At 32.5% G+C, this 13483-nt stretch overlaps 1 protein-coding gene across 1 annotated transcript; it reads left to right on the top strand.

The window, feature by feature from the left end:
* Positions 1-2227: 2227 nt before the first annotated feature.
* Positions 2228-4889, top strand: LOC103490452 (pentatricopeptide repeat-containing protein At2g17210). Its single transcript, XM_008449965.3, has one exon. It carries the CDS (start codon positions 2499-2501, stop codon positions 4740-4742), a length of 2244 nt encoding a protein of 747 aa, XP_008448187.2. The 5' UTR covers positions 2228-2498; the 3' UTR covers positions 4743-4889.
* Positions 4890-13483: the final 8594 nt, after the last annotated feature.

Genomic DNA, 13483 nt, shown 5'->3' on the forward strand with positions numbered 1-13483 from the left:
GTTGAGTTGCCCTCACCTATGTAGATCTAACAATAACTTCGTTTGAACAGAAGTTCATAGTTAACTCAGAATTAAGATTAAGTTAATTACCTATGTCATTAATAATCGAAATAATCAATTTTATATAGTCAACAATATTATAATTTAAAAGTGACTATTTCATGGTTCCAATCTTTATGTAAACTCTTTACATAGGATGCCCCCATATCTATGTCTCTACATGAATGATTCATGATCATATCGTTTATACTAACTACAAAGCGGGTCACATTCATAGTGTCCCTGAAATAAGGCACCTAACTTTATTCATATACTAAAGACTGTTTGGGTTATATACTCGAACTTGATTCACATATATGTCTCTACATAAAGTTCAAGTCTATACTAAATTGCCTCGAGACCTCAGTTTATTGGATTCAAAATTATAGTATTCTGTTTTCACTAATAAGTTCTCAATAACTACTTTACTTTATTGAATAGAATATAATTCAAACTACAAACTAAGAGTTTTAGGACATAAATTTCAACATATAGATATCCATAACCTATATAGGTTATCAATTTTTATATAACTACCATTCAGATCCAAGTTGTAACATCCAAACATATTGAATTATATATTGTAACCTATACCATCACATGTCCGATAAGTACAAATGTATGGTGTTTTTGTAATGTACACCACAGTTGAGTTCAATTGTTATTCTTTAATTTCTCTCTTCTACTTCATTCTCTTGGTTTGCTTCATTGTTATTATTGTTCTTATTGTTTTTTTTATTTTATAATATGTTATCAACACTACTCTCACCACTTTGGAGATTTTGTAAAAATTGGTTTTGATTCCATATTAAAGACCCGCTGGAATCTTCTATATAGTTTTGAGGTATTTATTACCTTGTTCAAATATGATGAGTATTTTAATTTTGGTTATTTTGTCACATGTATGTATTTGGTGTACACATCTAACTTCTCACCACCATATCTGAGATAGACATTTATAAACCGCTATTTGTCATCTATCCGAGATAGACATAGGTAGAATTCTACCTTTGTCTATTTTGGATAGAAATAGATAGGTTGCTATCTGTGTCAATCCGAGATAGACATAGATAGAATTCTACCTATTTATGTCTATATCAGATAGACACAAATAACAATCTATTTGTGCCTATCAGAAATACACACCCAAATCCAATAGGTAAAGCCAATTTGAAAGTGTTTAAATATTTGCCCAAAAAGCCTTTTATCCAAAACACTCAATTTCCAATGCAACCATATATGGTTATAAGGCTTTTAACATTCACCGAAATGAAACCCAAACATCCTCAAATATACTAGAAAGCAACTATAATCTCCACTAAGCTTTGAATCTAACCTTGAAACACCATAGGTAAATTAATTGAAGTCAAACCATACCACCAAACATCACCAATATGTGATTTTGGTGAGATGGAGAGATGAGGAATATACATTCAATCTTATATGAGTTTTGTTAGTTTACATTCTGGTTTTGGAGATTGTGTAGTATTTCTAATTTGTGAAAAATAATATTTCATGTTAGCAATAGAAAAAAAAATCTTTTGTTTCTGATTGAGTTTTTTTTTTCATGGCAACATAAATTTTCTTTTCTTTTAATGTGAATTACGACGGAGCTCTAAATTAAGAATATGAACTTATTTGCAAAAATGTGATTGATTTTAAAATTTAGAGGAATTGTCGTAAATAGAAAAAGTTTAAAACTATTTGTAAAATATATAAAAAAAGAAATCAAATGAGCCAAAGAGAATTTGATGAATTTGCTATAGTTTGTAGATAGTTTCAATTTATTTACTATATTTAAAAATGCTCATTTAATTTAATGAAATGCCTCCGGTAATATGATGTCAATTAAGTTGAGATTGATTGAATTTTGAGAGAATAGTTGATGAACTTATTTATTAGATTAGATGGAAGATATTTATGGTTTGAGATGTGAAATTCATCACAAATAAATATACGGTACCTAATCAATATCAAATAACAATTAGACACGTCAAAGAACGAAAGTTAATAAGGAGAAACTCAAACAATATTAAAAAATTACTATGAAAAAGATCATAAAGTAATCAGAAGATAATTAATTAAAAGAAAATAGAAAAAAATATAGAAAGAAAATAGAAGGTAATTAGAAAAGAATTTAAAGGTAATGGAAGGATTATTATAAAAGACAGAAGCTTAACTAAAATTGATAAAAATGTAGGAGATAATCATATAGTCATCCGTAATCCAATTTCGTGCATAGTCAGTACATGAATGAAACTATTTTATACTTTAACGAAATTGTTTTCAAAATAACACCTAACTGTATTTGGGAGCGCATCATCTTGTTGCCCACTTCAACTGCTTTTCTGCCCAACTTCCATGGGAGAACAGACACCCATATTTGCTCCATTGCTGAAGCCTGAAGCCGTTGCCCAGTGTACATTGTTGTCAAACTTTACTGGAAAACGCATTTACTAATGCGCTTCTCGAACTTTCACTCTGGTTTGGGGATTTCCGATTTGATTTCAAAGATCAAAGACGCATCATACAGCGGAAAATGGCAAGAAGCTCTTCGACTTTACAACGAAATCAGAATCTCTGGAGCTCAATTGTCAGACACTTGGGTGCTCCCTTCAATTCTGAAATCATGTTCGAACATTTCTTTCAATCTTGGGACCGCTATGCACGGATGTCTCATCAAACAAGGATGCCAATCTTCCACTTCCATTACTAATTCCACTATTCATTTTTATATGAAATATGGTGATTTGGATTCAGCACAACGTGCTTTTGATTCTACGAAGAACAAGGATTCGGTATCTTGGAATGTGATGGTTCATGGGAATTTCTCGAATGGGAGCGTAATGGCAGGTTTGTGGTGGTTTAACAAGGGTCGATTTGCCCATTTTCAGCCCAATATTTCTTCGTTGCTACTTGTAATTCAGGCCTTTCGTGAGCTTAAAATTTACAGTCAAGGCTTTGCGGTTCATGGTTATATAGTTCGCTCTGGCTTCTCTGCCATTCTTTCAGTTCAAAATTCTCTGCTGAGCTTGTATGCTGAAGTGGATCTGTATTTTGCCCACAAATTGTTTGGTGAAATGTCTGTTAGAAATGATGTTGTTTCCTGGAGTGTGATGATCGGAGGTTTTGTTCAAATTGGGGAAGATGAACAGGGGTTGCTGATGTTTCGAAATATGGTCACAGAGGCTGGCATTTCAACAGATGGAGTGACTGTTGTTAGTGTTCTTAAAGCTTGCACCAACTTGAGAGATATTTCACTTGGAACTATGGTACATGGGTTGGTGATTTTTAGGGGCTTGGAAGATGATTTATTTGTTGGAAACTCTTTGGTAGACATGTATTCCAAATGTTGTAATGTTCATTCTGCATTTAAAGCTTTCAAGGAGATACCTGAGAAGAATATCATCTCGTGGAATTTGATGTTGTCGGCATATATTCTCAATGACAGTCATTTGGAAGCTTTGGCATTGCTTGGGACAATGGTCGAAGAAGGGGCTGAGAAAGATGAGGTGACCTTGGTGAATGTTCTTCAGATAGCTAAGCATTTTCTGGACTCATTAAAATGCCGGTCCGTCCATGGTGTGATTATACGGAAGGGATACGAATCAAATGAATTGCTGCTGAACTCTGTAATTGATGCTTATGCAAAATGCAATCTGGTTGAGCTTGCAGGTGTGGTTTTTGATGGAATGAATAAGAAAGATGTAGTGGCTTGGAGCACCATGATTGCAGGCTTTGCCCGTAATGGCAAACCTGACGAGGCGATATCAGTCTTCAAGCAAATGAATGAAGAGGTGATACCAAACAGTGTTTCGATAATGAATCTTATGGAGGCTTGTGCTATCTCTGCGGAATTGAGACAATCGAAATGGGCCCACGGTATAGCTATCAGAAGAGGTTTGGCTGGTGAAGTAGCTATTGGAACTTCCATTGTTGACATGTACTCAAAATGTGGAGACATAGAAGCCTCCATTAGAGCCTTCAACCAAATCCCACAAAAAAATCTTGTGTGTTGGAGTGCTATGATATCTGCCTTTCGCATCAACGGTCTTGCACACGAAGCCTTAATGTTGTTTGAGAAAATAAAACAAAACGGCACTAAGCCAAATGCTGTGACTGCTCTGTCATTGCTATCTGCTTGTAGCCATGGAGGACTAATTGAAGAAGGACTCTCTTTTTTCACATCCATGTTTCAGAAACATGGAATTGAGCCTGGTTTGGAGCATTACTCATGCATTGTCGACATGTTATCACGAGCGGGGAAATTTAACGAAGCGTTAGAGTTGATTGAGAAGATGCCTAAAGAAATGGAAGCAGGTGCTAGCATTTGGGGGACACTCTTGAGTTCTTGTAGGAGCTACGGAAACATTTTGCTTGGCTCGGGAGCAGCCTCTCGTGTTCTCCAACTCGAACCTTTGAGCTCGGCTGGCTACATGCTTGCATCGAACTTGTATGCAAACTGTGGGCGAATGATCGATTCTGCAAAAATGAGAAGGTTGGCAAAAGAGAAAGGAGTTAAAGTTGTTGCTGGCTATAGTTTGGTGCATAGTAATTCACAGACTTGGCGATTTGTTGCTGGAGATGTGCTCAATCCAAGAGCTGATGAGATCTATTTAATGGTTCAACAATTGCACGGTGTAATGAAGATTGATTGTTTGAAACTTTTAGATGGGCTTTTCAACATTGAGTTTAATGGTTAAAACATTAAAACACAAAGTTCGAGAACACTTTGAAACGAAGTTTAAAGTGTTAAATATAGATTCAAATGAAAATGTATTGAATTAGCATATTCTATTATCAAATAATGATACTTTCAAATATGTATTTGATATTTGATTTGATGCATCTATTTTTATGTTAAACATGTTTGACACGTATCTGATACACGATTCAACCCATTTATTTTTATGTTGACTTTTATCTAAAGACGAGTCGAACAACTCATGCTATATTTTCCAACTCAAAACTAAACAACCTATTTAATATGCTCATTCCCTCATCCAATACTAAAATGATAAAAATAAATAAATACCAAATCTTAGAGTGTCATCTAATCATCATCATGAGTCAATACTCCAAGTTTTATAAAATATAACTCTCATGAATAGATTCGACACAATTTAACAAAGAAGTTCTTCATTGATATTCATACTTTTCCTCTAATCTTCTTTCTTTTCTTAGATAAATTTGTGCCTTTTCTATTGCTTTCTATTGATTATTGTACTTCCATGATTTTGATGTTTTTTTTTCTATTGTGTTTATATTGTATTCGTACCATTGTCATTAATTTGCTTTTTTATGATTTTTCGTGGATTTAGTGAATTACATTTAGTATCTTAATGTAAATTTACCCAATCTTAGATTTTTTAAAGAAAAAAGAAGAATGTATCTTGTAACATCTTAGTTTTCTAGAAATGGATGTCTGTTGTATCCTATTGTGTCTGTATCTCGTATCAATGGAAAATGATGTAATACTTCATGTGGATTTTTTTTACCTTTGACATCATTAACTTTGTATCGAGACTTACCACAAACGGGACATTGTTGCAAATCTTCAAATTTCTTCCAATACAATACACAATCGTATTTGCAAGCATGAATGGACTCATAACCTAGACCTAAGTCACACAATTTTCGCATAGCTTCATAACAAGGAAGTAGGTATGGTGGTGGCCGCAGGAAATGATGTTTTTAACAGTTATAACATGTCAAACGATTTGTTACTATAGCCATTGAGATCTTTAATGGCATCAACTTCACTAAAATGTTTAAGGAGGAAAATTCTAAACAACCAAGGTATAGTTCATTAAGTGCTTCATTCATTAAATCCTCAAATAAGTTTGTCGTATCTTGTTCTTGACTATTAGAGGGCATTTTATTCTTGATCCCTTCTTCAGTGGCTTCTTCAATTTCAATTGAAACTTGTAAATCATTTACAAGATTCAACATTTCATTCTCTTAAAAAATGTTGTTAGTTTTTTTCATCATTATGCGGTGAATGCGTGGTAACTCTTTCAAAATCTTTAGGTAAGTTGATGGGCTCTCCATGATATACCCATTGACAATATGAGAGAGATATTTCATAAGTTAATAGATGTCGCTCCACACCCTTTAATGACTCCCACATTGAGTTCATACAATTTTTGTTGGACATCTTGTTTGTCTGGAATCATTAACATGAAACTTTGTCACCTCTAAAAATTGAGACACTCATTCTCTATAGTCAGCCGACAATTTATTTCTAAGTTTGATCTGCTCAATGTTTATTCTTAATAATAAACGTTTTCTGACAAACTTGTAAATTCAACACAAATAATTCTCTGTATTATGTAGTCAAATAGTCATGGTTACTTATTACATGCTCATGGATGCTTATAGGAATAAAAAAATCTTATTAAAATCCCAACAAGTTTAACGAATAGATTGTACTTAAGTGACACTATCTAAAGCTTAAACTCTTGAAATTAAAGTAGTTATATTTCATACGATCACTTTCTTAATCCAAGCTTAAATTAAGTCAAAACAACTTCAATCAATCTAAGAAAAACAAAAACAAAATGAAGAGAAAAAAAATAAACGAAACTTCAATCCAATTTAATCACAACAAACCAAAATTAAGAAAAATACTAAACAAATAACCAAAAAAGTCATTCAAGAAACTAAAAATTTTCAGTCAAGGAATTTTCTATATCATGCAACTTCAATCACAATTAATCACAACCAAAATTAAGAAAAAGAAAACCTAACATAACATAACCCGAAAATTTATCACAACTTATAAACCCAAAATCTAACATAACATAATCCCATAATCAAAAGAGAAACATCAATCCAATTTATCTCAACCAAGACCTGAAATAATCTCAAAATTTATCCCAACCAAACTTCAAAACATAGAAAGATTCGCAAAATGGAGAGCAAAAGAGGCATTTCCATACTAGAAGAGATAATCGACGACGGCGATGAACGATGGGAGGAGGAGAAGATCAGTGGTTGAAGGTGTTAGACCGATAGTCGAAGGCAACATCCAATAGTGGAAGGGAGAAAACGCGAGGCATATGGTTTCTTTACGGAATTTTCCTAAAATTCCAAAGGAGGCGACTTTGACCATTAGATTCTCATAGGTGAGTTTATAAAAAAAAAAAAAAAAACTTTGATACCTAAGTATTCCACTTTTCATCAAGTATAGATCTCATTAAGAACGCAATTCAACCTTTTCATATACTTCAGGATAGCATGTGTGACCCTAAGTCATAGAAAGGAACTCTCTGTATTGTTTTCGCATGATTCATTTCATATCAATTGTGAACAGTTATTACGCCTTGAACCCGTTTCTTAGAATCTTCAGTCTATAGGTTGGGTTTTCCTCACAGGTGATTCATTTTTCTATAGGCATGAGTCTCATCCTTTTTGAGGTTTTAAAAGCTTTTCTTTTGTCCGTCCTTTCGTCAAAGGATCTGCAAGGTTCTCATCTGTCCGTCTATGATCCACTCTAACAGCACCAGTATATAAGAACTCTCTAATAGTGTTGTGTCACGACGAATTTGTCATCTTTTTATGTTATAATGACAATTTTGAACTTTTGTGATTACTGCAGTATTATCAAAATGGATCAAGATGGCTAATATCGATTTTTCCCATAGCCAGGCTACTTCGTCACTAGTAGTTGCTAGTGCTATCATCTTTGACTCCATCATTGATTGAGCCAAAGTAGTATGTTTCTTGGACTTCCTAGAAACAACTCCTCCTAATATATTTAAGAGATAGCCACAAGTAGCTTTCGATTCATCCAAGAGGGAGTTCGAGAATAGCGAAAAGTCTTTAGATTTTGGGTTTTCTTTAAATACCTTATAACCCTTTTTGTAGCATTTCAATGCTCTATACTAGGTCTACTTGTAAACCTACAGAGTAATTCTACAACTTAAGCTATATCAAGCCTAATGCAATCAGCAACATATCTGAGACTCCCTATGATGCTCGCATACTTGGATTGGTTACACTGTCACCAGTGTTTTTGAACAACTTTACACTAGGGTCATAAGGAGTACATATTGGTTTACATTCGAAGTAATTATATTTTTTTTAGAATCTTTTTTACGTAGTGAGATTGATCTAAAGAGATTCCTTCTCATAGTTACTTTTATTCCTAAGATTACACTAGCTTCTCCCAAATTTTTCATGCCGAAGTTTGCACTTAACATAGTTTTTACACCATTTATGATGTGCAAATTCGACCTAAGAATTAACAAATCATCTACATATAAGCACAAGATTTTGTACAGAGATTGTTTTCATACTTATGGTAGATGCATTTGTCATATTCATTAACTTTGAAGTCTTTAGACATAATTGTTAGGCTATCAAATTTTTTATGCCATTGCTTAAGAGCTTGTTTTAGACCATAAATAGACTTGTCTAATTTATAGCCTTTATTTTCTTAAAGATAGATAATAGAGTCTTTGAGTTATTCCCATATAAATCTCTTTTCTAGTTCTCCAGTGAGAAAAATGGTCTTAACATTCGCCAAGTACTAGGAGATTGTTTAAAGAAGCAAGAGAAAACACTAAACGAATTGAAGTTACCATAGTGATCGAAGAAAAGGTGTTAAAGAAGTATATGTTTTCTCTTTGTCTAAACCCTTTGGTTTCCTTGATTTAATGGAAAGTCTATCCTCAAAGACGTTAATGTCATTTGATTCAATGGCTACTTGGTTTTCTAGGTCACAATACCTATAAGTTTTACTGTTTAAGGCATAACCTATATATAAAGACACATTCATAGGCTTTACTTGAAAGTTTTCTTCTTTTAGGGTCTGGAATTCTTACAAAATCAAGACATTCCCAAGTCCTAAAGTAAGACAATTTTGGTCTTTTATTCTTAAGAGTTTCATATGTCACATCCCATCTCGGAGCACCTCCTTTCTAGGCTCGAGATGTGGCGTTAAGCCGATCGACATCATTCTCCTCCAAACAATGCCTATCAACTCTACTTAACTTGCAACTCTTAGTTATCTCTAATCAGGTAAACTCTGACACAAGAATGTAGAAAGAAAAGTCTAATTTGAAAATAATCATTTAAATCTTCGCAAAACATTCTCAGGTTTACCCAACCAATGGTCAACGTGCTCAACAGTCTTATATAGATAAAATGGAGTTTAGAGTTCCAACTAGACAATACTAATACAAAACTCAATTCACAAAATAATGACAGTCTATTACTGACAACAATGACAACTAAGTCCTCTCCTAGCTTAAATACAAAATGATCATGCATGGTTGGATTGAGCCGTACAAAAATCTAATCAACTTCAAGCAAAGTAGGTGAATGCTTTAATAGGCACTAGAACCATGATCTCTACCTGCAAGAGAATTTAAACATTGAAAGGGTGAGCTATAAAGCCCCATGAATGACAACTTTTAAAACCAAGCATGATAATGAAAACTTTGAGCAAAACATACATAAACTTAGCAAAGCACATTTTCTTTTCAACTTTTAGCTTTTAACTTCCTCTTTTCTTTCTTTCTTGCTATACTTTGAACTCTTCGTATCTATGGGACGAATTTCTAAGCATGGAAGCCTTATCCCTTAATACAATACCTATAAGACGAAACTCTAGGCTCCAATAGCACCTTATCTCGCTATAGCTATCATGAGATGAAAAATCTAGGCGTCCGTAGAGGCCCTTATCTCTTACCCAGTATATGTAATGGAAACTCTAAGCATCTACGAGATACCCTCATCATACGACCTTTGTGCATAGGACAATCTTACCTGTATGGTTGCTATCAAATCAAGACATCTCGGTAGACTTAAACATATTCAAAAATCCTATGTTAAAGCTTAAACTTACTTAAGTTAGCATGCTTATGAAAAGTCTTACATTAAGCAAACCTCAAATCTAGTTTTTCTTTAAAGTCATCTCTTTGTTTAACATTGGCAGAAACATAGCATTCAAGCATAGTTTCATAAATCTCATGTTTTAAAAAAACATTTCTCAATTTGAAAGCTTAGGAAACTTAGCTCAATCATGTTTTCTTATAACTATTTTCTAAACTTAGAACTCATGCTTTGTAAATAAATTTCATAAATCAAGCACATTCAAATACTTAACTCAAAGCATGCTTTAAAACATAATTTCTTAAATCAAGCTTAGAAATTGATTTTTAAATTCATTTTTGTTACTCACAACTTTTGGCTAGGTTCTTGGCTTATAGATTTGTCCTATTTCCACTTGCCCTGAAAATGACAAGAAAACTCAAGTTAAAACTTGGCTTCAACTATGACAAAAATCTTTGAACTTCTTCCTTTTTTCCACTTTCTTCTCAAGGAAATTCTTTTCAACTCAAAAGAACTCTTTTCTTACTAATGTCGATCTTCCTTAAACTCTTTAGATGGTCTTAGCCTGCTCAAGACCAGATTTTCAAGTTTGCTTTAACTTCTCACGAGCTTCCAACTGACTAAGGGCCTAAAACGACAAGCCCTAGCTTAGCAAACTTGCTCTTAAGTTTTCTTAAATAAATAAGAAGGACTTTCACTTACATGGATTAAAACCTCATGTTTTACCCTTCTTCCTTAGGTTGATCATGCCAAGCACCACACTTCTCAGGTGGCTTCTTGACCGAATGCCCAAACTAAAACTTAGTCGAACTACTCTTTTGCTTTAACTTCAATTCTTGAAAGGAACTTCAACTTCTCTACTTGCTCTAGGAGTGGAAAATAGTGAGAAATGAGAGAAATGGTAGCCTTTCAAACTTAAAGAGGATTTTTGCGTCTGAAAAATGTTAATCGCATGCGAGAAATGAATTTCTGAAAATCTGTCACACGTTTCATTAAGTGATCTCGGTCGAGCTCAGTATGAGACACCCGAGAACCCTAAAATACACTTTCTCCCGCTTCTAGTCTCAGCCAAACGCGGTCTGAGATGGCCCGAGATTTACTTTATGCCCTTTCTGTCTTTTGATCTCAGACTGTCATATCCTAAAATGCATGGAGATTTACATTCTGCCCTTTTTTGTCTTTTGATCTTGGCCGAACAGGACCGAGTCTTGAAGCGTTTTTCAAAATCACTTGACTTGCTTTCAAAAACACCACTTTGACTTCTCAAGTTCCTGAAGCTTGAGCCAACACTCCCGAGCTAATTTCTTAACCTTTCTCAACTCTTAACAAGCAATTATGATAGAAGATACATGTATTACATCATAAGGTGAAGTAGTGTTTTTAGATTATGGAATTCTATTAAAGACAAAAAAAAAAAAAAAAAGGAAAGGATAATTTTACCCTACCAATAAGATGCAACTCCTGAATTGAGTAAGATGACAACTACTAGCTCAGCTAGAGTCCTATTTTTCCTCTCGGATTTAACGTTCATCTCATAAGAGTAAGGCACCGTATTTTTCGAGTATTATTCCATGTGAATTATAGAAAACGTTGAAATTGTCTGAGTCATACTCAGTTCTTCTATCACTATGAACTCTTTTAATCTTTCAATGATATTGATTTTCTATTTCACGTACAAAAGATTTGAAAGCATCTAAAACACCACTCTTATTTTTGAGCAAGTAAATAAAAGTGAAGTTAGAACAATCATCTATGAAAATAATAAAATATCTTTTACTACCTCTAGTCATGATGCCGTCAAATTCATATAGATCAGAACGGATTTAATCTAGAGGCTCAAATTCCCTAAGTACAGATTAAAGGAAAGCGTTAGATATGGGCAACGAAAAACCGAATCTATTTTACTCTAATTACATCTAAACTATTTTCCAAATTAACATGTGTCAAAACTACCCTAATTAAATGAAATTAGGGTTAAAGGAAAACATATATACCTTCGTTGTTTTCAAGTTCCTCCAAACACGAACCCGGGACCACCACTAGAGTTTACCCATTATTCTCCAGACTTAGAACCAGTTTGTAGGACCTAATAGGTGAAGAAAATTGAGAGAGAGATGGAAAACTAACGGTGAAGTTTAGAGTTGAGATTTTGAGAGAGAAATTTGCTTTAGTTTAATTTTTAATTCAAAATTTTAAAAAAAAAAATACCAAAAAGTCTTTAAAACAAATAAAATGAAGCCATTATAACAAAATTACATGAAAAAATGTATATAATTTGTTCGTAAAATCTCAACACCTAATATTCGATTTCTTATTCCAGTTGCTTTTTGCTATTTTTCTAGATGTGATAGCTCCAATCTTGCTATTTCTATTGTTATCTCTTTTATCTTCTTAGATTTGAAAGAGTATAATTCTCATGAAATATAATTTTTTTTCTATAGAAATAGCTTTTCTATCTTTGAATAACCACCAAAGGACTACCACGTGTAATAGTAAGTTAGATTAAATATAATAAATATTATTTCAGAATCTTTTTCAAAATAATGTTATTTTTAAAAATAATGTCACAAATAGGATAAGAGAAAAAAATATTGACAAAAATAGTTTAGTGAAATCGTGAACTCCACTATGACTAGGCAAAGTCATGGATGGAGTCCACAACTTTGCTGAGTTGGTAGGTGAAGTCGTAGACGGGGTCCACGACTTCATTGTGTTGGCCGCGTTATTAATATTGTTGTTGTTATTATATATATCCTATAAATTTTTATTTTTTTATTTTTAAATTTTTAAATTTTTTCTCATATTCATGTTTGTGACATCTTTGGATTATATATATTTAAATATTCCATTTGATATAATATTTCTCTATTTGATATAATAGTTTTAAAAATTCTTAGGAAATAGTTGTAGCTTTACCAACTGTAATATGTTAGGTTAATATCTCAACTATATAATATTAATTAAGTTATCAACATAAGTCACAAAACTTTTGTAATTATTATTTTATATAATTCATATACAATATATCATACACCTTTCATTTGTATTATTGAACTTCAAAAAAATATAATTCTTTATTTAGATACAATTGTGCTACTGTATATAGACTAACCACAACCCATTTTTTATTCTATTTATTATCAAGAGTATTATTAATAAATTTAATCAAAACAACCGACCAGCCTAAATACAATTAAACGACCCAACCTACATAAATGCAATTATTTTAAACCAAACAACCAATCATAAATATTTAATTAAATCAATCAACCTAAATATAATTATTATATATACATTTGAATAATGTTAGCATTATTCAAATCTTTTTAATTAAACAAATAAACGAATCAACTAACTTAAATACAACATAAATCCAATTATTATATCTAAATTTAAATAACATAACTAAATTTAAATAATTTTTTTAAAAATAATAAGACTAAATAACAAATCTAACTCGATATATGATTTAGTTAAATATACATACTTTTGTAACGAAAAAAAGTGGAGGATTTGGGGAAACCAACTCCAACAAAAGATGGAAAAAATTTAACAACAAAATAATAAAAATTAAATTAAGTTAAATAAATATACCCAAACAAAC

The sequence above is a fragment of the Cucumis melo genome, chromosome 11, assembly GCF_025177605.1.
Source record: "Cucumis melo cultivar AY chromosome 11, USDA_Cmelo_AY_1.0, whole genome shotgun sequence".
Taxonomy (NCBI): Eukaryota; Viridiplantae; Streptophyta; class Magnoliopsida; order Cucurbitales; family Cucurbitaceae; genus Cucumis; species Cucumis melo.